This window comes from Meriones unguiculatus, chromosome 10 (genome assembly GCF_030254825.1).
Source record: "Meriones unguiculatus strain TT.TT164.6M chromosome 10, Bangor_MerUng_6.1, whole genome shotgun sequence".
Lineage (NCBI taxonomy): Eukaryota > Metazoa > Chordata > Mammalia > Rodentia > Muridae > Meriones > Meriones unguiculatus.
This window is the reverse complement of record NC_083358.1, coordinates 5,960,309-5,985,040: the sequence shown is the minus strand read 5'-3', so window position 1 is coordinate 5,985,040 and position 24,732 is coordinate 5,960,309. Positions and strand designations below refer to the sequence as shown.

At 53.2% G+C, this 24,732-nt stretch overlaps 3 protein-coding genes across 6 annotated transcripts in view; 2 read left to right on the top strand and 1 right to left on the bottom strand.

Annotated features, from left to right (window-relative positions):
* The window catches only part of Zc3h18 (zinc finger CCCH-type containing 18), a 44,477-nt gene extending 35,514 nt beyond the window's left edge, over positions 1–8,963 (top strand). For 3 of the 4 annotated variants that reach the window (XM_021631167.2, XM_021631169.2, XM_021631168.2), the window contains 8 exons: positions 2,447–2,551; positions 2,856–2,999; positions 3,222–3,287; positions 4,652–4,812; positions 4,924–5,123; positions 5,603–5,696; positions 7,684–7,780; positions 8,086–8,963. In XM_021631167.2, the coding sequence (XP_021486842.1) occupies positions 2,447–2,551; positions 2,856–2,999; positions 3,222–3,287; positions 4,652–4,812; positions 4,924–5,123; positions 5,603–5,696; positions 7,684–7,780; positions 8,086–8,284 (1,066 nt within the window). In that variant the 3' untranslated portion in view covers positions 8,285–8,963. The remainder of the gene's footprint in view (positions 1–2,446; positions 2,552–2,855; positions 3,000–3,221; positions 3,288–4,651; positions 4,813–4,923; positions 5,124–5,602; positions 5,697–7,683; positions 7,781–8,085) is intronic. The other variant, XM_060391840.1, reaches the window with a different exon arrangement.
* A 4,719-nt stretch (positions 8,964–13,682) lies between these two features.
* Positions 13,683–15,039, top strand: Il17c (interleukin 17C). The gene is made up of 3 exons (XM_021631141.2): positions 13,683–13,835; positions 14,054–14,340; positions 14,778–15,039. The coding sequence occupies exons 1-3, from the start codon at positions 13,809–13,811 to the stop codon at positions 15,037–15,039; spliced, it is 576 nt and encodes a 191-aa protein (XP_021486816.1). The 5' UTR covers positions 13,683–13,808.
* Positions 15,040–16,696: 1,657 nt separating this feature from the next.
* On the bottom strand, positions 16,697–24,297 carry LOC110545249 (cytochrome b-245 light chain). Its single transcript, XM_021631234.2, has 6 exons — positions 24,146–24,297; positions 19,791–19,860; positions 19,345–19,419; positions 19,069–19,152; positions 18,488–18,569; positions 16,697–16,998 (listed from the first exon to the last, which is right to left on the bottom strand). The coding sequence occupies exons 1-6, from the start codon at positions 24,201–24,203 to the stop codon at positions 16,789–16,791; spliced, it is 579 nt and encodes a 192-aa protein (XP_021486909.2). The 5' UTR covers positions 24,204–24,297; the 3' UTR covers positions 16,697–16,788.
* Between the last annotated feature and the right edge of the window lie 435 nt (positions 24,298–24,732).

Below are 24,732 nucleotides of genomic sequence, written 5' to 3'. Positions count from 1 at the left end.
GTCCTAGGGTTGTCAAGAAGTTTTTCTCAAATTTTCTCCATTGAAAACAGATACTTTTGGAACTTTAGACAAAAATTCTACCAGCATAACACTCTACATCCCCCTGACCTGCCCTCACAAAAAAAAAAAAAAAAAAAAAAAAAAAAACTTAACAGCTTGGTCTCTGCCAGTGGAAGGTGCCCTTTTCCTCAGTTGGCCTGGCTTGAAGGTTAGGGTAGTGCTCAGTGGTCCAGGACCCTCCCAGCACTGTCATCACCATAAGCTCTTGAGAAGGGTTAAAACTTTGGCACGGCATTTAGTGAAGCTGACGGGGTATATGGGTGGCTGTGTCTTAATCCTGTCACTAATTGGTGAGCATAAAGACAAGCAGTTCTCTGCTTTGGAACATACTCTCACTGGGTATTTTTGTGGGATAAAATATCTGTCTGTCCCTTAGTGTAATCTGGTGTCTCTTGTGATGTTACCCTTTCTTGGCACCTGGTCTTGCTTTTAATTTCCTTAAGGAAATTTTTAGATTTAATCTTTTGTTGGGGGCAGGGTCTCCAAGCCCTAACTGGCTTGGAACTCCCTCCCCCCATCCCTGCCTCCTGAGTGCTGGGAGTAAAGAAGCATGCAATCATACCCAACTGCTCTTGATTTAGATGTAGTGACAGGGTTGGAACACAGCTCTGAGGTTGCTGGGGCATCTCATCTGATGCTCACTAATGCTTCTGTGAGGCCTGGAGTGAAGTGTATGTGGGTCTGTTTTCATGGACATTGAGACTCTTGTATAGGAACAGGCAACCAGGTGAGGGGAAGTAGCCTTTCTCTGCAGGTGTGTGTAGGCCATCCGTAGATGTGCTGGCACAAGCCCCAGAGCACAAGCATTGTCAGGTTCCAAGTTCCTTCTGCAACTGTCAGCAGCCTAAGGGTGTGTTAGAGAGAGGTGGCAATGGCCTCAGGGTGGGGAGGACAGGGAAAACCTATGGAGTCTCTGAGACAGATAAAGGTTATGGAGCATGCTGTGTAAAATGTGAGCCTGGAGAAGTAGAGACTACAATGGGCCTTTGGAAATTTTGGAGACAGAGATGTGTCCAGTTTGCAAGCAGTGAGGCAAGCAGCTGACAATGGCAGAACGTAACTGGGAAAAAGCTCCATGTCTATCCTGTGCCTGAAGGTTAGGGCCTTGGGTCAGGGAGGCAGCTGGAACAGGACAGAGAGGAAAGGGACTCGAGGTTTCACTCTGTAGGTGTTTCTGGGGCCCTTTCTGGTAAATCCAGCACAGGAGACAAGGACCCATAACATTCAGGACACAGGAGGTCCTACTTTCTGGGTCAACCCAGAAAGTGTGCGGTGACATTCTAGGGAGACACCAATGGGGATACTCCACCATCCCATCAATTGCTCCTGAAGCTTCATCATATTCTCACCATTGGCCATAAACTTCTTAGCTATTTCCCACCATGGGCATGCCTTTCTCAGTAGCTTAGCCTCCCTTGGCACTATCCTTTGTGACACCTGTGTGTCTGAGTGTCCTCCTTTGAAGTGAGAAAGGAGACCTGGAATCCTGGCCTTGGGCTCTGCAGCTATACTTCCCGAGGTTGAACTGCAGCGGCCCCTCCCAAAACTGTACACAAGAGGACATGCTGAGGAAGCAGCACAGGCTGAGGGAGGGGAGTCTAGCGGGCTGCCACTCATGCAGTGTGTCTTGGAGGCTCCCTTGGTTGCACTTTTCTGGCCCTCCTATAAGTGGTTGCCCATGAAGTAAGGCAGCAAATGGGAAGCCAAATAAGTGAATGCTAGGTTTGCTGGGCACCTGCCTTTGAACATAGAAGCATGAAGGACTGCAGGAACCTGACCCACCTAGCTAGAAGTAATGGGCATCTCATGTGATGGTTTTTGAGTAGGTAACATGGGCCAGTTTCGTCCTTTTGACTAATGTGTGACCTCACTGTCAGAACTCCATCCTGGAAACTCCCCTTTTTCCCAGCCCCCTTTCCTGGGCTCTTTGTCTACCCTGTTGCCACCTGACATTTGTGTGGAAACCATCCGGTCATAATCTCCTTCCAACTGTACACTCCCTGCTTATGTCGTGCTGTCACTGCTTAGGGACCTCTGTACCTGTGCCTTTGCCTGCTGACCAAGTGCTTGGGACCCTCACCAGTTCTGCTACCTCCCAGCTACTTAGGTGTCTCAGCTCCCACACTTAGCCAAAGTCCTATTCACCCATTTGGCCCCTGGCCAGGTGCCCTCTCCTGCACACAGGCACCCCATTCCTTCCTAAGGCTGCACGCTGGCTGCCCTTTCTGTTCTCTTGAGTGTGTGTTTTATCAGATGGTGACGCAGCTGAGCCTGAACCTAAGTTCTCTGTGGATCAGGACCGTTTCCTAGGGGATGTGCCAGCTCCAGCCAGTGAGGGAATCTGCCAAGCACCAGACTTCCTCCTCACACTCTCTTTGTTCCCCAGGTCCCGGTCCTTCTCCTCGTCCCCATCCCCGTCTCCCACACCTTCCCCACACAGACCTCCAGTCAGAACCAAGGGGGAGCCGGCCCCGCCTCCCGGGAAAGCAGGGTGAGTCCTGAGCCCCCTCAGGTAGCTGTGGTGCTCCACCTTGGTGGAGTCTCCAGGGCTTCCAGCCTCCTCCACTGTCTCTTCCTATCCTGTGCTTGAACTAGAAGTGAAGCAGCCTCCAAAGGGCAGCAGATACGGCTCCCAGGAAGTGGGCGGAGGCACGGGCTCAGCACCTAGACTTGGGTCCCTGTAGCATAGACCTTGGCAGTCATGTGCCATGTCTGAACTGCAGAGCCCTGAGATGTGGGTGCATTGAGCAGGGACCTTAGCCCTACCCTGCCTTAACCGTGCCTCTGCCTCACAGGGAGAAGTCAGTTAAGAAGCCAGCCCCACCCCCAGCCCCACCACAGGCCACCAAAACTACTGCTCCTGCCCCTGAGCCTGCCAAACCAGGAGATCTCCGAGAAGCCAGGAGGAAGGAACGGCAAACCAGGACTCCCCCAAGGAGGTGAGCAGTGTGGGCTTGGGGCAGTCCTGGTACAATTCCTGTCCTGGTGCTGCTGGGGAATAGTTGCTGATGAAATAGACCCTGGGAGGTGGGTGCATCCCCAGGGAAGCAGTAGGAAGCAGAGGCCCAACCTGGAACAGGCTTATTACCAGCCTGGTGTGCAGGAAGGCTCTGCCTCAGTGAGAGCTGCCTCTGAGGTGACCTATGCTGCTTGTGTTGCAGGCGGACGCTCAGCGGCAGTGGTAGCGGCAGTGGTAGCAGCTACAGTGGCTCCAGTTCCCGATCCAGGTCATTTGCTTGGTCCTACTCCCTATTGACCTTTTTTCCCTCATCCAGGTGGGCTGACCATGTTAGGGGCTCTTCAGCGTCCAAGGATACACAGCTCAGAGTGAATTTGGCATCCATTCACACAAGAGCACCTACCTTAAGGGAAGATGCCTAGACTGGTGTTGCCCAGCTGAACAAAACTGAGGCCAGTCCCAGGTTCTCTGTCCACACCTTTCCTGAGGATAGACTGTTCTCTGGGCCTGTTGATCCCTAGGGAGGGAGTCAGCCCTTAAAACCAGAAAAGAGCTAGAAGATGGAGTCACCTTGGTACTCTTGGAATCTTGTTGCCCAGTTTTGAGACATCAGGGTTTTACCCTTTGTCCAGGGTTTTAGCAGTTCAGACTGTTTCAAAGACCTATGGGTTTTTCTGGTTGGTTTGATTTGGGTTTTTGTTTTGTTTTTTTTTTTCAAGGGTGGGTGTTGAGACAGGGTTTCTCTGTACAGCCCTAGCAATCTGGAACTTGCTCAGTAGACCAGGCTGCCCTCAAAATCAGAGAGATCCAACTGCCCCTGCCTCCCGAATGCTGGGATTAAAGGCATGTGCCACCATGCCTGACCTCTTTGATTTAAAGTAGAAAGCCTTGGTTCTGTGCTCTCCTTTCCCTGTCCCAGCTCCTGGAGGGCTCAGGAGGATCTGGTTGGTTTCTTTGATAGATCTACTCCCCACCCCACTCCACTCCACTCCTGTGCCGTGTTGGAGAGTGGAACTGTCACTGTGTGTGTAATTTACTGTCACCCAAAATTGTTCTGGTGGTGGTACTAGAGCTGAAACCCAGGGCCTTGCACTCTGTTCAGGTACTCTACCACTGAGCTGCAGGGTTTTAGTTTGAGTTGGGTGGAAGTCTCCCTGTATTACCCAGATGAGCTTGAACTCCTGAGCTTATTGAACCCTCCCAAGAAACCGGCACCAGGGGGGCTCCAGCACACCTTCCCCTCCCATCACCCCTTTTTTACTATCCTGAAACCCATAGAGATCTGCCTCCTCCTCCCAACTTACTAGGACTGTTTTGTGGCTATTGTGCAGCATCAACTAGTTTACAGTTATATCCTTATCACTATTGGATAGGGTTCAGTCACATTTTTCTTCCTAGCACAGTGTCACCCAGAGTTATTGAAACAGAGACCTCAGCTCATGACACAGTTGTCCCTTCACTGTACAGTACCTCTGAAAGTCCCCCAAGATTTCATACTCTGTCCATGTGTATTCCATAAATGTGGAAACTGGGTAAAGACAAGCCATGAGGACCCTCCTGTCAGCCTGTATGTAGCCCAGCCATCTTACAGTCAGCGTGGGGCTGAAGGCACAGCTGTGCTTGTGTGTCTAGGTCTCTGAGCGTCAGCAGCGTCTCCTCAGTGTCCAGCGCCACCTCAAGTAGCAGCTCAGTGCACAGTGTGGACTCAGAGGACATGTATGCAGACCTGGCTAGTCCCGTGTCCTCAGCCAGTTCTCGGTCCCCCACCCCTGCCCAGACCAAGAAGGAAAGAGGTAAGCAGGGCCCTTGCCCTCAGGGTGCAGAATTGGGGGTTAAACTTTCAGAGACTTTGCTTTACAGTCCGTGTACATTGGAACTCATGACTGAGGATTTGTCGTTGACAGGGAAATCTAAGAAAGAAGATGGAGTGAGGGAGGAAAAACGGAAACGGGATCCATCCACACAGCCACCCAAGTCCTCCAAAGCTCCCACAGGTGGAAAGTCCTCCCAGCAGGCAGCAGCTCCTCAGCAGGCAGCCCCAGGGCAGCCTCAGCAGGGCTCCTTTGTTGCGCACAAGGAGATAAAGCTGACACTGCTGAATAAGGTGAGACCAAGGGGACAGACAAGCATTGCTGTACCTGGGCCTAGATGCTGGGGACCCCACCCTGCCCCTGTGCTGAGAGAGGCCCAAGGGGCCTCAAACATCCACCAGCACAATCCTGAGGTCAGCACCTCAGAGTGTTGGTCCATGTGCCTGTACCTGCAGGTGGGCCAGCCTGGGTCCTGTCTCACTTCTGACCCCACAGTTCTGACCCCACCCCAGCATCAGATAGCCTTAAAGCACCTCATCGGTCTGGAAGGGTCCAGGCTTGACGTGCTGTAGTCCTGCAAGGCACTTTCTTGTGTAGCACAAAGAGCCCCATCACATGGTGGCAAGGGTCACAGAACTGCTTGTGGGGGTAAGGGAGCAAGAGGAGGATCATGGGAGCAAAGAACCATTCGCAGGTAACAACTATTCCATCGCCTTGCTTTGCCTTGCCCAATGACCACCTACACCCTACCACTCTAACTGTGCTGTTTCAGGCGGCTGATAAAGGAAGCCGGAAGCGCTATGAGCCATCAGACAAGGACCGACAGAGCCCTCCTGCCAAGAAGGCAAATTTGTCCCCAGACCGAGGTGAGCCTTCCAGGTTCAGGGTCTGAGGCATACTGTGGCTGTCACATGTAGGCCAGAAGGCCCACCTGCAGGACCTTGACATCACTCTGTTCTGAAAACTATGGAGGACCCTGAGAACCCGACTGTGTGTGTCTATAGTGCTAGAGATTGCAGGGAGGGTTTCATTTCACTCTTAGACATTATCTTGCTCTGTAGCTTGTCTCCAACTCATGGTCTTCCTGGCTCAGCCCCAAAGTGTTGGGATTTATAGGGGTGTACCACTGTGCATGATGGAAAAGTTTTAGTCTTCCTTTTTAAGTAACAGTATGACAGCGTAGCTCAGTGGTGGAGCACAAGAAATGACTGATGAAAAGCCTGTGTGTGTTGGCACAGATACAACATGTTAATGATGAACAGCTCTTCCGTTACAGACCAGAACACAGGGTAGAGTGGGTTTGATCCCCAGCACTACATACATGGGATGGTGTGTACATCTGTAATCAGCACTGGAGAGGTAGAGGCTGAAGGGTTAAAAGTTTAAGGTCATCCTTGGCCACACAGACTTCCAAGCCAGCCTGGGCTACATGAGACAGCATCAAAACAAAAGTCAAAGGCAACAAGTGAATGAATGCAAGTACATTTGCTTTTTTCTAGGCAAGTTCTAACACCCAAAGTCTCAGTCAGGGTCACTATTGCTGTGATGAAACACCATGACCAAAAGAGTTGGCTTACACTTCCATGCCAGTGCTCCTCATGGAAGGAAGTCAGGCCAGGAATCTTGGTAGGCACTGATGCAGATGCTCAACTTGCATTCCTTCCTTTGGTTTTCCAGACGGGATTTCTCTGTGTAGCCTGGCTGTCCTAGAACTCGCTCTGGAGGCCAGGCTGGCCTCAAACTCTGAGATCCACCTGCCTCTGCCTCCCGAGTGCTGGGAATAAAGGCGTGTCCCCACTGCCCAGCTCAGCTTACATTCTTACACCACCCCCAACCACCTGCCTAGTGGTAGCACTACCCACAATGGACTGGGCCTTCCTACATCAATTACTTAAGTGCTGCACAGGTTTACCTACAGCCAGATCTCAGGGAGGCATTTTCTCTGTTGAGGTTCCCTCCTTTCGGATGACTCCTTTGTGTCAAGTTGTCATAAAACCAGCAGCACACCCACCAACCAGCCAGTGAAGCCTCACCCCAGCCTGACCTAGCTCTGCGCCTCTGCACACCTTAGGCCCAGTGGGATGTGAGGGCAGTGTTTGAGTCATTGTTTAACCTTGGGGACCTTCCCCGCTCCCCAGCTCTCTCAGGACACCCCATTTCAAGCCCAGCAGAAAAGATAGTGGGTTCTCCCTGATTAGCTTTGATGAGCAGAACAAAAGCCCACATTCCCTTTCTGAAGCAGGTGTGAAGCAGTGCTGCAAGCTGGGGTCCCTGGACCCGTGTCCCTAAGGCTCTGTGCCCTGGAGGACTTCTTTCCCCATAGTCAGAGCCCTGGCCAATGGGTCAACCTGGCCTGGTTCATGCTTAGGCCCTGCCTTTCTCTCTCCACTGCCTAGCCCAGAGCAGGCCACTCTTGAGTTTGCTTCCAGTTCTAAACTACTCAGGTCTTACTGCTCTTCGCTGTCAGACCTGTGTGCTGAGGAAGGAATGTCTCGTTAGAAAGTGTACTCATGAGACTGACCCCGGCCTCCAGGGGTATCACAGCTTCATGAGCTCTGCTTTCTGAGGCGGCACTTGTCTTTTTCTGGGCTTTTCCAGTTTTATTCTTTATGAAAAGAGAAGTGTGCCAGCTTTCCTGACACTGACTTTTTGAGTAGGGAGGGCCTCGTAGTAACCCAGAATGAACTTAAACTCACCATGTAAGCAAGTAATTCAACTCCTGATCTTCCTTCTTCCACCCTCCCAGTGCTAGGATTATAGCCAGCCACACTTGGCCACCCTCACACTTTGGCCTGGGTCCCCTGGTGGCCCAGGTACAGAGTAGTGGTTTCACTCTGTCCCATTGTTGACCAGGTTCTCGGGACCGGAAGTCAGGGGGAAGAATGGGCTCCCCAAAACCAGAGAAGCAGAGAGGCCAGAATGCTAAAGCTCCTGCTGCCCCGACGGACAGGTAAGTCTCTGTGTCCAAGACAGACTTCTCCTAGACAGCTGATAGGCTTTAGGAATGTGGGAAACATGGGGGCCAAGTGGGAAGGGCAGACAGCAGCAGTCTTACGAGCCCTCAGACTCAAGCTGAGCACACCAACACAATCCCATTTTGTAAAGAGCCCTAGACAAGAACCATAGGGTCTCAGAAGAGGCTGTGGGCTAGCCTGGACCATCTTTTGTCTCTCCACAAAGGAAGTGAGGAGCCCTGGGTGGTCACCAGGGCAGGCTCTTTCTCATCTCTTGCCTCATACCTTCTCAACCCTACAGGAAACGTCCACTGTCACCCCAATCTAAGAGTTCCAGCAAGGTCACCAGCGTGCCCGGCAAAGCTACCGACACTGCTGCTGCAGGCACCAAGTCAGGGAAGGCCAGCACATTGTCACGGCGGGAGGAGCTCCTTAAACAGCTTAAGGCCGTGGAGGATGCCATTGCTCGAAAGCGGGCCAAGATCCCTGGCAAAGTGTAGTGGGCCCAGCTCACTCCCTGGAGTAGACTCTAAAGGTTTTTATAAAAAAAATAGGGTAAGCGCAGCCATTTTGGATTTTCCAGTTAATGTCTTATTTTGGCTGTGATTCTTTTTAAAAATGAAAAAAGAAAAAAAAAGTTTCTCAGCTGGAAAAGAAGCCACACACAAGATGAAGATGATGCTGAGTCCCAACCTCCCCACCAGACTGAACCAGCTCCTTCCAGAACAGAGTCTACGGGCAGACAGGACAGACGGACAGGTCAGCGCTGAGACAGGGAGCACCAGCTCTCTATAACTTGAGAGCTTCAGACACGCAGGGGCTGGGCTCACACTCTTCTGCCTCCGTCCTCATTTCTCCCAGGTGGCCTTCTGGGCTGCGTGTTTTCAACAGAATCTCCTTTCTGGGGCAGGAAAGCGGAACACTTTCTGGACTACAGGCGACACCATCTCCCCCCTCCCCTGGATCAGAAGTATATATATATATACATATATATATATTCTTGCCTAAAGTCTGATTAGGAAACATTTCCTGTCTTTTATTTTAAGCATCAAATTGTTTTAGTTGATTAAAAGGAAAACAGAAAAGAAAAAATAAAGGCCAAGGGTATTGTTGGGGTGTCTGTCCAATGTGGAGGGTCTTTTTTGAGCGATCTCCTAAAATAAAATATTTTGATAAGCAGTTTTTGGTCCTCGTGATGTCTGTGTGGGCCTGGGCTACCTCCCCACTGGACGCCCATGCTTTGGCTCAGAATGGGCCAAGCACTCTAAGGGTGGGTCTCTCTTGGAGTAGACACTGCTGCCTCTCACCACCAGGAGCAGTAGGCACAGCTCTGTAGCCCCTGCAGTGTTAGGCCTCCAGAGAGGCCAAGACTACAGTGTCTTCCCAGGCAAATGTTCCTGGTCTTGTGGTGGCCCCACCTTATCACCACCTTCCGGGAAGTACCTAGCCCAACCTCACACATACACACACACACATCAAGTGGGAAGGAGGACAGCCTCAGGTATCATTCCCAATAATGCCTTCCACCTCCTTTGAGACAGGATCTATTGGCCTGGAGCTCACCATTAGACTGGACAGGCTGGCCTAAGGCCTTGAGATCTGTTTCTACCTCCCCAGCACAAGTGATATTTTTCATGGGTTCAAAGGCTTGAACTCTGATCCTTCATGTTGGCAAGGCAAGCTCTGTACCAGCTGAGCTCTCTCCGACCCCCAGCTCCAGTCTTTACCCAGGGTAGTACCAATATAAACATCCCCACAGCCCTGCTGCTGGGTCACAGAGCAGCAGTCAGCCTTGTTACTGACTGCACCCCAGTCCCATAAGAGATGCAGCCCACCTAGCAACTCCAAACAGACCAACAGTAAGTTCTGCCTGAGACCCCTCAGAGACCTGAGGTCTCCAGGCCTCCCTCTTGCCTGACCAGGCTGGGCAGAATCTGTAGGGGCCACTGAAGCATGGTGTGGGCGGGCCTGCCATCTAGGGCAGGCTGCCCAACATCCTTCTGCGTGCTTTTCCAGTCTTGCCCAACCTGGGACTTCTGAATGAACTTCGGGAGCAAGGCTACCTACCTTCTGCCTCTGATGTTTGCAAGTGTTCTGGCTCCCACATCCCACCCACTCTCCATATCCTTCATACAGTCCTAGGCAGTGTCTGCCTAGAGTAATTCAGATCCCTGCCCACCCAGCCACCAGTGGTTAAAATAAACAGGCCAGGTGGGTACTGAGACCAAAGGTTACAGGGCATGGCCTGGGCCAAGCTTGACGAGCTGCCCTGCTGCCATCTTAGGACACCCATGGAGTATCTGTTCCAACATGGGTGCTCAGAGGCCAGTATGCTGGAGCCATCCTGGCCCGGGAGTCCCCTGCCTTTCAAGGGCTGGGCAGGCTAGACCGGAGCTGTGTGTGGGATTAACTGAGCAGAGGACAGCTGCCAGCCACAAGTGTGATGTCAGAGGTCCAACAAGCTGCTGCTGTAAGTTAAGGCAGGAGACCTGGTCAGCTCTGCTGGGTTCCATTTAGAAAATGGTCATGGCACACAGGTCCACAGATGCCAGCCTCAGGGCCTGGCAGAGGGAAGTAGAGCAGTTTCGTTGAGGATAACTGCTGGACCAGCTCAGCCTCCATGAAGTCCCCCGGCTAAATATCTGTCAGGCAACGTGGGCCTCTTGCCTCCTGAGACCCTGGGCTCTACCCAATCACACCAGTGCCTTGGCCCCTGCCTTCTGGATCAGAGCCAGTAAAGCAGAGGTGGAGACAAGCAGCTAGGGACTGTATTTAAGGATACCAGACACTAGGAAGGCTGGTTCCATCAGAGCTAAAACCCAGCACTTCCAACATTTTCTGTACAGTCTGGGTTAAATTGCTGCCACCCTGGGCCTCAGTTTCCCTGCCCGAGAAGTGGAGTAAAGCTGAAGCTCCTTAAAAGAGTATGCACATGGCAGTAATTGAGGACGTCTCCGAAGTTCTTGTTCCCTGGGCCTAGGGTACAAGATGGAACAGTGACAAGAGGTGAGCGTATCCCTGCCCCCTCCTACCGGGTACGGCCTTGACAGGTGCTCTTCCTTAGGGAGCCACCTGGCCCCTTAGGCTCTACACTGATGGGACAGATGGTTTAGAATGGGGCACTATAAAGTGGGCCCTTCTCCCTGGTGTTCCTTCCCCCTCCCCCCTTCTGGTACACACACACAGTTTTTTCCTTGTTTTCCTCCTCCTCTTCCTAGGACACTGGGTGCTGTTAGACAGGTTGTATACAGAAAGACCTACCCAAGAAGAGACAGGAATCTATTGAGGCAACCCTCTCTTCCAGGATGTAGCTGGCCCAACTCTTCCCTCACCTCAAATCTACCTCCTTCCCACCCGTGTCTTGAAAAGTCTTGTGACTCACAGACTCAGAATGCAGAAAGGCCACAGGAATCATGTCACGGTGCCCATTGTTAGGCAGGAAAAAAAATTAAGGTCTGGGAAACCCCACCCATGTCCACCAGGATAGTCTCAGGACCCGAAGCCCTGCAGCTACAGCTGGACGTGTGGGTGCTTAAGAGCATGTTGGTGGGCAAATGAGTGTGCCAGGGAGAAGCTGGAGGTCAGCGAGCCGGCAAGGGAGGGACCTAGGGCTGGGCTATGCAAAAATACATGTCAGCCCCAGCTTCAGAAGCCTTAGGGACATTTCAGAAGGGGCTCCTTGGCACACTTAGCCAGTCTGAACCCCCACCTGGCATTGTTCTCTGTGAGGGGAGGGGCTGGGAGCATCTACCCAAGTAGCCTGGTGCTCGGTGACCCTGGTGACAGCAGCACTGTCAGCTGTCAAGTGACCCCGGCCAGGTGGCAGCATGACACTGCTCTCATGGTGGCCCTTCAAGTCAGTGAGCAGAACTGTCCCTTCATCCCTTTGGGATGTCACTCACAGGGCACCCTGATGTGCCTGCTACCTCAGCTCTGGGGTCACAGCTGATGCCACACCACGGTCCCTGCCCTCAGGTTGATACTGCCTGTACAAAGGCTCCTTGAAGGAGGAGCCGTGCCTATATCCCCTGGCTCCACCCCCACAGCTGGACATTTGAGACTCTAGCAAAAGGGGAGTCTTTCTGCTTTGGAGGTGGCGGGAGCCCCAGGGTAGAAGCCTTCTGCGAATGACGTCCAAACCTTAGGCATTTGAAACATCCCAGAATCTGGCTCCCACTTGTCCTCTTTTCAGATAAACAAAAGCACCCACAGTACCCAGCCCACCCTAGCCATCCAGTGGCTAGGAACCCAGTGGTGGAGGGGCACTGCAGGTGATTCCCAGCCCAAACAAGCTTCCTTCAGTCACTGCACTCATTTCTAGTAGGTTTATACCTCCTGCCCCAGGCTTTTCACCTGGGATAAAACTGAAGGAAAGCCAGGTGTGGTAGTGCATTGCCTTTAATCCCAGCACTCAGGGAGACGCAGGCAGGCAGATCGATCACTATGCGTTCAAGGCCAGCATGGCCTACAAAGTGAGTTCAGGATGGCCAGGACTACACAGAGAAACCCTGAAACCTTGACTTGAAAAACAAAAACAAAACAACAACAAACTGTAGGAGAGGGGCTGGAAAGAAGACTGAAAGGTTAAAAGCCCTGGCTGCCCTTGCAGAGGGCCCAGGTTCTGTTCCCAAAACCCACATGGTGGCTTATAACCAGCCAGTACCTCCAGTTCCAGGAGAGCAAGGGCCCTCTTCTGAACTCCAGGGGCACCACACGCACATGAAATGCACATACATGCAGACAACACTCATCCACATAAAAGTTTTTGGGTTTTGGAAATACAATTTTTTTTAAGTAGCCCTGGCTGCCCTGGAACTCCCTCTGTAGACCAGGCTGGGCTCGAACTCACAGAGATCCACCTGCCTCTGCCTCTTGAGTGCCCAGGTTAAAGGTGTGTGCCACCACACCTGGCTCACGTATGTTGCTGTATTTTTTAGGCTACTTTATTGGGCTCATATAACCCAATCCCTTCCAACACCCCAACATCAGGTAAGAGAGCCAGAAGGTTAGAGGGGAAAAGGGGCATAGGACTCTAGGTTACTTCCTGCTGGTTAGTATCCATTGGGTTCCTTAGGGCAAATCCAATCTTCCCTGTCAGGATATATCCAACTTCTTCTCGTCCCAGTGCAACAACAGCCATCAGGAGCAGCGACGGGAAAGAGGACAGCAGACACCTTCATCTTCAGAGCCCCCGGCCCCTCTCTGGGCTCTGGCATTTATACCCTCAAAACTATCTGCAGCTGGCAAAGATCATGGCCCTGCTAGTACAGAAGACAATCATAGTTAACAGCTGTGGACAAGCCGAAGCAGCCTCATATCCCACACGTGGGATTAAAATAAAAACATTCACATAACTGGGTTTTTTAAGAGACCAAAATTCTTACTACGCACATAAAAGTTTTATTGGTTGTTTTTTGTTTGTTTGTTTGTTTTGTTTTTTAATGAAAACCCTGTAGGAGCCCTGCTCAAACCTAAGGGCATTCCATAGCACCCATCTCTCCTGCCTGCACAGGGGAGGGGTTGTGGTGACCGCCTCAGGCAAGAAGCACAACCTCAATGTCCACCTACTGGTCCAGGCACTGAACCTCACTGCCTCAAGGCAGGAAGTAACATGCAAGCCCAGTGCCAACCACGGGGTCTGGGAGTTCAAAGAGCAAGAAGGACACAGAGTGACAAGCTATTAAGAGCTGCGCAGCTGAAACCCTGGTTTCTGGTTCCAGAGTTTCCCACCAGGCAAGGCCCCTGTCTTTTCGTGGGCATTCCACTGAGCACAGTCCCTGTGGGTAGAGAGGTTGCCTCCAAGAGGCTCCGACGTATCTGTGGGTGTGGTCAGGGCAGGGCGCAGGCTGTTCTCAGGACCTACCTGGACAGCCCTGTGACGATGCAGAGGGACAGACCCAGAGGAGGAAGCAGTGCCGGGTTTTCCCAGGTGTGGCCCCAGGTATAAAGAAGCACGCAGCCAGGCTTCGGCAGGTGCAGCCCTGGGACCGTCGCCAGGTGTGAGGCTGTTCCTTGTCTCCTGCCATGGCCATTGTCACTGCCACGGTGATGGTGAGCCTGGTGCCTTTCCCCGCCTTGTGATGACAGCCTACCCAGAAGGGTGGATATTGGGGCCCTCTCTCTAAGCCTAGACTCACTGGAATGCCTTTAGGCTAACTCCCCACCTACCAAGGGAAATCTAAACCATCTTTCCAGGGAGGACGGGCAAGCTTGGGAGGGAGCGGGTGTTCTCAGGACTACCCCTAACCATACACCTACCTGCTCCCCAGGGGCTCCTGCTTCTAGCCTGGCTGCCTACTACACCCCGAAGCCATAGGACCCTGCGGTGCTACTCTGCTGAGGAACTGTCTCACCGCCAGGCTCCCCCACACCTGCTAACTCAAAGTGCCAGGTGGGAACAGGCTCTCCCTGTAGCCCTGGTGTCCACTTTGGAGGCCACGGGCCACAGGAGGCAGCATGAAGGACCTCTAGTTGGAACACAGTGCCCCGTGCTACGGCCAGAGGAAGTGCTAGAAGCTGACACCCACCAGCGCTCCATCTCGCCTTGGAGATATCGGTGAGGGTGATGGGGTTCCTGCCGGTGGGCTGGCTTTCTTCCCACTCTGAAGCCTCAGTTAGTCCTTGTTTGTTCGGGGGCATGCTCACCTGAACTTTTAAAAACATGTTTTCTCCTGAAAAGCTGAGGCTGGGGACAAGGGAGCTCAGGACCCCCACTGAAGCCCCTGCTCCTGTGTTCTCAGAGGCCAGGGGGAAATGTACGGTGGCATCATTTATTGAACAGAACGCTAGCTTTCTTGTGCCTGCACCTTCCTGTCTGTGGCATTCACATCCTGAACTCTCAGATTGCAAATTCCAGAGCAAGTGCTGTAGCCACAAGAGGGTGGAGCTCCGAGGAGAGAGGAGGGACTCTGCGCCCACCATGCTGCTTGTGAAGCTCAGACCGGTTCTGGGTAGAACCAGAGTGAGCACTGTCTTTGCTCCTGTCCCCCACAGCATTGACACAGACGAGAACCGCTACCCGCAGAAGCTGGCCGTGGCAGAATGCTTGTGTCGCGGCTGTATCAACGCGAAGACCGGCCGTGAGACGGCTGCCCTGAACTCTGTGCAGCTGCTGCAGAGCCTGCTGGTGCTGAGGCGACAGCCCTGCTCCCGAGACGGTGCAGGGGACCCTCTACCAGGCTCCTTCGCCTTTCACACTGAGTTCATCCGAGTGCCCGTTGGATGCACCTGTGTTCTTCCCAGGTCCGCACAGTGACAACTTCTGCCGTGGCCCCACTGTGCTGCACCAGGCTCCTTCCGGGGACAGACATGTTGGGCATCGCCACAGAGGATGTCTTCTATTTATGAGTATTTATTGGTTATTTATTGACTCAAGAGAGCAGCAGGGACTACCCAGCCCTTGCCCCGTGAGCCCTGACTCCTGCCCAGATCCAAGCTGCTGGCCTCAGGACTGGAGAGGGCAGACATCCCGGTGTCTGGAAGGATCACTCCCAATGGCTCTCCAGCCTTAGCTTGCCCTGTCACCAGAGGGGAAAGCTGGGCGTGGCCTGGAGCACACCTGGAATGCCAGCACCCGCCGAGCTGGAAGGTTGCCACAGGTTTTCAGGCAGCCTGCTCTATGTAATGATTCCAGGGAAGCCAGGGCTACATGGTGAAATGGTCTCAGAAGAGAGGGTGCAGTGGGCCTGAAGGAACCGGCTTCCTCTTTTTTTTTTTTTTTTACTTAAAAAAAGCTGCATATTTATTTTGCTTCCTGACCCTGTACTTGTGCCTTCAATACTTTCACAATGATTTCCTGCTCAATAAGGAAAGCCCGCTTGATCCTGTTGCGCATGCACTTGGCACACAAGGAACAGTCATGGGCCCTGCTGATGCGCTTCTTTGTCTCAGACAATCTCCTAAGGACGTTAGGCCTCCCAGCTCGAACCCCTAAGTCTGCCCGGGCACACATCGCATGCAGAGTTAGGTGCTTTCCCAACCTTCTCGGTGTACAGGTGAACAATCCTGTTGCCAGGGGTTCGAGACAGCCTAGTTTTGTTGGTGGCTGTATTGTAGGAGAGCCTACACTGTATGTCAAACACTGGACCATTCTGAGTGTCTCTAAGCACCTTCCCCAGAAGAGCTGGCTTCCTCTTCTTGAACCTCTAGCCGTAGTGACCGGGAAGGAGACGGGAGCTGGCTCTGTGTTACCCCAGAGCACCCTGCAGGATGCAGCCCTTTCAGTTATGTTTTTAAACACTTATTTATTTTAACTCTTATTAAATGGATGTACTTTACAGCCTTCATTTATTCCTGCAAGTCAGCCTGCTTTTCTTTCCTCCTGGTCCTGCCCACCCACTGGGTGCTCAGAAAGTACTAAAGCCCCAAATCCTTTCCTGAGAGTGTATGCAGGGGTAAAGAGGGTCTTGATCACAGCAGAGCCTTCAGGCCTGGGTCTCTACCTTTCAGTGGGGGCAGCTGCTGGCCTACGTGGTCCCTCAGGGCCACATTGCCACCCCCAGTCTTTGTAGTACTTTGACCATTTGGGGGACACGCCCTCTGCCTCAGGCTGATCCCCAGGGACACTCCCCTGCATCAAGTCAGACAGTCAGTGCCTCAAAACACTTGCCAGCATTGAACTGCCAGGCCTCTTCCTCAGTAGGGACCTAGGACCAGGAGCTGCCAGAGCAGCAGCCTGTACTCTGGCCCCACTGGGTGCTTTGGTGAAGGGGACTGGCAGCCAGCGCTTCCACTACGCTTCCAGAAGAACCAGGACTAGGCTCAGGATCCCACTTGTAAGCATGAGCCCATCCAGGGCCCACTGGGCAGTCGTCAGACCTTCGGGTCACCAAACGGGACGGAGAACATGTTAGATCCCCTGCCAGCCACAGTCCCTCTCCCAGCCTCCCAGGAAGAGCTACTTGTCCACAGCAGCCATTCGCTCTGTTTATTACAGCGGGCTTCGCCCCCCGCCATGGGCAACCGCAGGGGAACTCAAGAGGGAGCTGTAGACAGCCACGGAAGGTCACACCACCTCATCTGTCACTGGAATCGGGTTGGCCTGGGGGCCTCCGGCCGTGGATGCCTCCTCTTCCTCCACACTTGGCTTCTTGCGGGCCTCCACTGGTGGCCGGGGTGGGGGGTTGGTGGGTGGCTGCTTGATGGTGCCTCCAACCTGTGGCCGCTCCTTGGGTTTAGACTCAATGGGGGTCCACTGCTCCCCTCGGATGGCTGCCTAAGGAGCAGAGAGGGCTTATGTTATGCTTCAAGCTGCTTACATCACTAGGGATTCCAAGTGGACAAGGGTCTTAACCCCTAAGCATGATGGGAGTGGCTTACAATGACTGACTGGACTAAGGCCACATACAGGGATCTGGGACCACCTGACACCAAACCCGAGCTATGTGGCCATGCCAGGAGGGCCCTGCAGTAGAGGAGCACAGAGACCCCAAGCTTCTATAACATTCCCAGAAGCATTTCCGGGGGCAAATTCCATTACCCACACAGCTTCTGGGACCCCTCCAAGGGATATCCACTCATGCTACAGCCTCTCCACAGTGTCAAGGAAGCTATAGGAAGCGTGTAGGGCTGGGGGGTAAAGAACGCAAGCAGAGAACTTGCTGGACACATGGCCGCTACCCCCTCTACCCCACAAGCACTCCCACGGCATCTGGTTCGGTGTATCTGGGAATGTGCATTTAAATTTAGTATCCCAGCGGACAGTGGTGGCACACACCCTTAATCCCAGCACTCGGGAGGCAGAGGCAGGCAGATCTCCATGGCTTTGAGGCTAGTTTGGTCTACAGGGTGAGTTCCAGAACAGCTAGGGCTACACAGAGAAACTTTGTCTCAAAAAACCAAAGTTAACTAATTAACTGAGGGGGCTGGAGAGATGGCTCAGTGGTTAAGAGCACTGTCTGCTCTTCCAATGGTCATGAGTTCAATTCCCAGCAACCACATGGTGGCTCACAACCATCTATAATGTGAACTGATTCCTTCTTCTGGCAGATGTAAATGCAGATAGAACACTCATATACATAAAAAAAAATAAATAAATCTTTAAAAAAAAAAAAAAAAAAAAACTAATTAACTGATTTCGTTTCCCACACTGTTTGAGAAATGGAAAGTCTGCAGCACAGCCCACACCTGTGGCTACACCTTCTAACCAACACACCAGCACAAGGTAAGAACGGAGCTGGCAGAAGAGAACGCAGGAAGATATCTATATGACCTCAGAACAGGAAAAAAAAAAAAAAAAAAGGACTTTTAATGAACACAAACTAGGAGGTAGGGGCAGGATCAGGAGTTCAAGGCCATCTTCAACTACACAGCCATTCTGGGCTATAGCAGACCCTCTCTTTCTCTCAAAATAAAAATTAAAATAAATTAATAAGTAAATAAATGCTTCTGTGACATGAGCTCCTGACAAGCGCACCCCAAACTCAGGCAGGTTTAGACGCACAATGGATACAAACTGAGGCTTGGTGGGAAGGCCTGGGCCAGCCACACCGCCTCTCTGAGTCTCTTTATCCATCTGCCCAGCTGCGCTACAATGGAGCTTCAACAAGGAAGCGCCCTGTTACAGTAGACAGCACAAGCAAGCAAGACAGCTGATGGGATACACCGCAGCCGATGGGAGCCAGTAAGCTGTTATGAGAGCCAAGAGCCCCAAGGACATGGGACGGGGGTGGGAGGGAGGCTGGCCAGAGAGGACAGCCACTTACCAGCAGGTAGATTACACTGGCAATGACCAAGCAGACAGTCCCCAGGATAGTGGCCAGCAGGAAGCCTGCAGGCACTGACAGCCTTCGGGCATGACAGGAGGAAGCAAATAGACAGCAGTCAGAGGGGATCTTGGTCACAGGTTTCAGAGGGAGAGTTTGTCCCCAGGGCCCTAGGGGAGCCTGAAGCCAGCTCTGCCCAGATCCAGTTTAGGTTTGGTATAAGCTGTTCTCTGCGGCGATTGGCCTTTGATTTGAGCCCCAGCTACCACGTCGGGGAAATGGCCTAAGCTGGAGTGTGGCCATAACGGTGTGTCCCAGTCCTGGCTTAGCAAAGACCTCAAAGAACTTTGAGGTGTAGCAGGCCCACGGGGAGCCACCCAGAACCATGACTGCAGCTCAGGGGCTAGGTGTGGAGCACACTGCGGGTCTGGGCCCTTCTGCCCTCTCTAAAAGCTGGACTTTTCTGTCTGGATAAATGTCAATGAAGAAGGGGCGTGGCTGGGCGATGCCTTCCTGTCCAGGCTACAGACCCATGTCTGGAGGCTCCTCTTAGCCTCCTAGGGATAGGCAGAGGGACTCACAGGAAGTGGAGGACAGCCCGGACGTAGTAGTTTCTGGTGAGGGGCCCGAACAGCTTCACCACAGTGGTGAGGTACTTCTGTCCACTAGATGTAGAGGGAACACAAAAGGTCAGACGGTCAGGATCCCTTGTCACTCCCTATCCACCCCCTTCCAGGGTTCTAGTCCTTTTCCTGCTTGGCACACGGGCCCAGCAGTTGGGCAGGCTTGGGCCGGAAGCTCATGGAAGTTGGCTCCATGGGACAGGTCCCCAGGCCACTCGGGTGTGAATGACTTACCATCGCTCCATGGTGGAGCCCTTTTTCCTCTTTCCCCGGGGGTACTCCAGGAGACAGATGAGCACACCTGCAACGCTGAGCTGAGGTTAAGGGAAGCCTCGCCAGGCCTGAGCCAGCGTGCGTTCTTGCTGATGGGTAAATGGAGGCACAGCCGCTGGCCTAGACCTACCCTCCCATCTCTTCTGTTTCAGGTTCTGGCCAGTGGGCCTATTGTCCAGCAAGGTGGAGTGAACCTCAATCCAAGCCTTGGGATAGCGGCCCTCAGCACCACGTTTGACTGAACCCACTCTGTGGCCTTTGGCAAGTGGCTTTGCAGCCCTGGGCCTTGGCTTCTGAGCCTGCAGGCAGAGCTGGTCCTGCTTCCAGAGGCTGTGGCCAACAGAGTATGTCTGTGAGGTGGCGGTCCTGGAACTGCCACACCTTCCCGGCCCACGGTAGAAGGATACATTGAATAGGCGCCAAAATACCACTGTGTGAAGTGTCCAGCGGTGGCCACGATGCCCCCTGTGATGAGGACTAAGGATGGAGAGCTGGTTAGGAGGTGGCACCTGTGCAGGTACGAGCCAGTCTGAGCTCGCCCCTGGGCCAGGACCACCTCCAATTCGCTGCCTACTAGGGCTGGGCACCATCGCAGGAGGAAATGCCTATATTTCCTTCTGCAGGGGGTTCAGGGGCAGAGAGGACATGGCCACGGCGAGCTGAACTTGCCCGTGGCAGTGCTGCCTCAGGCCCATGGCAGCTGCAGGTTACCAAGTGGCACATACCTGGGTTCCATCCCAAGCCTTTCATCTCAGCCCTCAGGAGGCAGAGGCAGGAGAATCTCTGTGAGCTCAAGGCCAGCCTGGCCTACAGAGGACAGCCAGGGCGACACAGAAACCCTGGGGGTGGGGAGCATACCCGTGGTGTTTGGCCGCCCTGGCCACGGCCCACCATCGCCTCAGCCAGCCCATCCATGACTCCATTACAATAGTTTACACTAATGTTACTCGTGGTTCCTCCATGGAGCCACGCGACTCGCAAGCTCCCTCACGTCAGAAGGTTCTTCTGTCTGTGTCTAGCTCAGACGAAGCTGATGTGAGGTGCTCTGTAAATAATTAGTAACTCATTTTTTTTTGTTGTTGTTTTTGACACACTGGCTGGCCCCGAACCGATCTCCTTCCCCATATACTTGAATTGAAGGCACTTTTTTGTTGTTGTTGTTTTTCAAGATGGGGTTTCTCTCTGTAGCCTTGGCTGTCCAGGATTCCTTTTGTAGACCGGGCTGGCCTTGAACTCACAGAGACCCGCCTGCCTCTGCCTCCCTGAGTGAAGGGATTACAGGTGTGTGCCACCAAGCCCGACTTTTTTTTTTTTTTAATTGATTGGTTTTCTAGTATATGAATCACAATTTACAAATGCATTTTTCTGTCTTTGGGATATTTGGAGGCTTCTAGTCTACAGCTGTGATGGATAAGGTGATGTGGCTATGTTTTTATTTATTTTTTAAGGGGCCCAGGAATTCAAAGTCATCTTTTCCTGCATAGTGAGTTTGAGACCAGCCTGAAACCCTGAAACATGAAACCCTGTCTCAAAGCAAACAAATAAATAAAAGAGACAAGAATCTGTTGTAGATTTAGAAAGATGAGTGATACACCACGTGCAAAAAGTGTCTTGAGCTTTTGATTACGTGAGGGCTGGAGAGATGGCTCAGTGTTTAAGGGCACTGGTGGCTCTTCCATAGTACCGTTTTTTAGCTAGGTGTGGCCATTTGCAATCCCAGCCCTCTCTGAGGCTAAGACAGAAGGCTCATAGGTTCCAGGTCAAGAGTCACTACTGCAAGGTCTGCCGGCATCTCTGACCGACCTGAGAGCTCTAAGCTGGCACAAACCCAGCACATTTTGTCTAATTTCACTTCAATGTGTCCAAGAAGGGATTTGTTTCCATTAGTTCTGAAAAAGACTTCTTCTCCTAGGCCTAAAGTCTCTTCATTTCTGGGAAGTGTTTGCCCAGCCTCCAAACCTCCCTCACACTGCGGAGTCTTATGGGACTTGAGCACTTCCCCCATTCACTCTTCCTGTACAGCATATGACACAACTTCTATGTAGAAATCCCCACGCTGGGGTGGTTCCTCCCAACTTCCTCCTGTGTCCCTCCGCAGGGCTGGGCATCCCCAGTGTGTCCACTGTCACCAAGACTTGACCAATTGTGTCTGGAGACACTGCACATGAATTCACTTTTCCAAATCCAGTTGGCCCTTTATCTCCTTTGACATTCAGGGTACACTTTGCCCCCTTCCCAGTGGGACCAGCACCCACCCCTGCCCTATGAGTGTGTTGCCCTGTGGGTGCCCTGCCCTACAGGTGCTGACTCCTCGCAGGGTTCACTTCCTCAAACAGTGAGTGTGAGCTCATGCCGGTAGGGTGTGCATTCCACAGCAGCCCCTGTGCCCGGGTGAGGGCTTCTCCCTCAAACCAGACTCCTCTAGCATCTGCACCTGTGCAGGAAGGCTGCCTCAGCCCTACACCTTTCACAGGCCTAGGGCTCAGGCTTTGGCTGTTCACATTTTTTTCCTGACAGCAACAGCTCTTGGCAGCTGCAGGGATGGATGCCCTGTGTGAGTCTACCTGGGAGGTGACTCCTGCCTTCTCCAGCACAGAGACCCTCAGTGCTCAGGAAAAGCCTCCTTGCTGTCCTGGGCACCTCCAACTTCCAGGCCCCTCTCCCACCCTTCAAATAGCACTGGTTTATCCTTACGCTTGGCTCGCAGCTCAGCTACATATTAACTTTCCTGTTTTGCTGGTCAGCGTAAAGGGTGCACTCTGCAGGACAGAAGGGTGTTTTTGTCACACATTCACTCAGCTGGCTATCCACTAATCCTTAGGGTATCATGTCCCTAGGACACCTGAGCTGCTGTCCACCATTAGCAGGAGTGGGTCACCGTTTATCCACCAGGGAGACCCAAGGGCTCATTCTCAAAGCCAGCCCACAAGAAGACCTACTGTGTACAGGGACTCTTGGCAATAACATAAAGACCACGGTCCATGGCTTGCTTAAGACAGTGGTACATTTTTCTTTCTTCTTCTTCTTCTTTTTTTTTTTTTTTTTGACACAGGGTTTCTCTGTGTAGCCCTAGCTGTTCTGGAACTACCCTATAGACCAGGCTGCCCTTGAACTCAGAGATCCACCTGCCTCTGCCTCCTAAGGGCTGGGATTAAAGGTGTGCGCCACCATTGCCCGGACACTGGTACACTTTAACATGAGGGTTCACATCCCAGGGAAGCGGGCTATTTGAGGTTGGGTGTCTCTGAGCATCTGATTCTGAGAGAGAGTGGGAGGGAGGGGCAGCCTTGGGTGCTATGGCAGCAGCATATTGTGCGAAGGCTCCGGGGGCACATTCAGGAACTCAGACACAGAAAGGAAGCTGCAAAGCAAGGCAGGAGAGGGCCCACGAGGCAAGCAGGGGCTCCGGCAGTCAGAAATAGGCTTTCATCCTGAGGTGGAGCCAGCTGCTGATGTGTCCAGAACAGATGGGATTTTCTGTGACTTAAAACAAAACAAACCAAGCAAAACAGGGGAGGCTGGTGAGACGGGTCAGTGGTTAAGGAGGCCCACTGCACTTGCAGAGGACCTGAGTTCGGTTCCCAGAACCCACATTAGGCAGCTTGGAACTAGCTGAAACTCCAGTTTCAGGGGATCCAGTACCCTCTTCTAGTCTTTGTCTGAAAACACCTGCACTAACGCACATATCCATTTACAGGCACAATTAAAAAAAAAGCCAAATGTTAAAACAGGTAGGTGTGCTCCCATTGGTTGGACCTAGACTGCCCAGAACTCTCGCAGGGACGGCTGTACTTTCCAATAGCTGTGTAGCTAGCACCCATGTCTCCGTCACCCCCATTTCCTGAAGAACACTTGTGAAAGTGTGGCGTTCACGCCACCAGCGGCAGGCAGGTGGGAAGTGGAAAGAAGAGGAGACAACTGGCCCACCATTTTCAAAAGGTTTCCGCTTCAAAGCCCTCCACCCCAGAATGGGAGCGTCCAGTGTGGACTGGGGCAATTTCTCCATCACTCGGCTGAGGAGGTGAACCTGGGCCCTCATCGCTGCCTCTGCAGGTCTTTCCTGGCTACCTCTGGCTTTGAGGCATGTCTGCAGTTTCTGCTAGTCTCTAGCCTGATGCTCCTGGTCTGGTCTACTACGTTTCTTTCCCGGTGCGGTGACGCCCAGGGGTCCCACTGCCCCTTGGCAGACCTCCTAGGCAATCCTGACTGTTCGCGCCACCGCCGGCGCCATCCTGACCAAGGCCAAGTGCTCTGCATCTCAGCCCGGTAGGGCTAAAATTATGTTCTGAGTGGTGCCCGGTCTCTTGTGAAATAGTTTCTGCGCACACTCAGCTTGTGGGATGGAGCTGGCCGCTCCTCCAGGGTAAGCTCAACTTCCACCCCAAGCCCCTCTATGAGAAGACGGAGCCCTACTGATTCCAAGGCCAGAAGCCCAGACTCCAGGGCAAGTGGGTTGTGCGCGGGAGAGGGTCCTCCGGCGGGTTTTCCTAACTGGGCGGGAAACCACCGGGTGAATGTCTCTTCCCCAGCTGCAAGCAACTTCCTCCTCTGAGGTTCCATTGCGGACCGGGCAGGGTGCAGGGTGGGGTCGCCGGGCAGGCAGCCCAGCAAGGCCTGCAGCGGCCACAGCCCGTTCCGAGCCCCGGCCGCCTCCCTTCTTAGCCCCCAACCGGCGGCCCCCCGAGCCAGCCTGAGCCCTGCTTCTCCCGCGGCGCTCCAGGGGTCCTGACCGACCCGTCCACCCGCATTCCGCCTCACTCACTCAGGCCAGACGCCAGCGCCTGTTCGTTGGCCCACATGGCCCACTCGATCTGCCCCATGGCGAGGACCCCGCACACGCAGCCGCCCGGCTCAACTCTGCAAGTCCTCACCGATCGGCCCGCCCCCTACCCAGGCCCCGCCCCTGCGGGCTGTGCCCTAGAGGCTCCTCTGAGCTTTCTCTTTGAGCCTTAGTGGGTGGGTCAGCCTCCCCACGGGCGTCCCTCCAGCTGGAACGTACCCGGGCTCCTTAGGGCTGCCTGTGACTTGTGACCTGTACCCCCAGGACCACTGGAGTAATTCACTTCAAGCCCCCGCGCTATATTATCAGACAAACGCAGCTCCCTAAGGGGGAGGGAGGGGCGCGCGGCGGGAGAGAAACTAGGTACTTCCGCCTGATTGTGAGCTGGGGCAGGTGTGTCCTGAGTCCCGCGACTAAGTGGAGGAAGAGAGACAAGATGATGTGCATGGCTGAGCAAACCCAGAGCGCAGTGGAGAACAGAAAGCTGTTGCCTCTTTCCCCTGGCCTGGGCCAGCTCCAGCAGCAGTGGCATGTATGTTGGGGTACGGCTTAGGGCGACAAGGAGTCAG

Coding starts and splice junctions, on each gene's coding strand:
- Il17c (XM_021631141.2), top strand. CDS start 13,809: ATGGCCATTGTCACTGCCACGGTGATG. Junction 13,836..14,053: donor TTGTCACTGCCACGGTGATG/GTGAGCCTGGTG, acceptor CCTGCTCCCCAG/GGGCTCCTGCTTCTAGCCTG. Junction 14,341..14,777: donor ATCTCGCCTTGGAGATATCG/GTGAGGGTGATG, acceptor TGTCCCCCACAG/CATTGACACAGACGAGAACC.
- LOC110545249 (XM_021631234.2), bottom strand. CDS start 24,203: ATGGGGCAGATCGAGTGGGCCATGTGGGCCAACGAACAGGCGCTGGCG. Junction 19,861..24,145: donor GGCGCTGGCGTCTGGCCTGA/GTGAGTGAGGCG, acceptor CTCCATCCTTAG/TCCTCATCACAGGGGGCATC. Junction 19,420..19,790: donor TATTTTGGCGCCTATTCAAT/GTATCCTTCTAC, acceptor ACCTCAGCTCAG/CGTTGCAGGTGTGCTCATCT.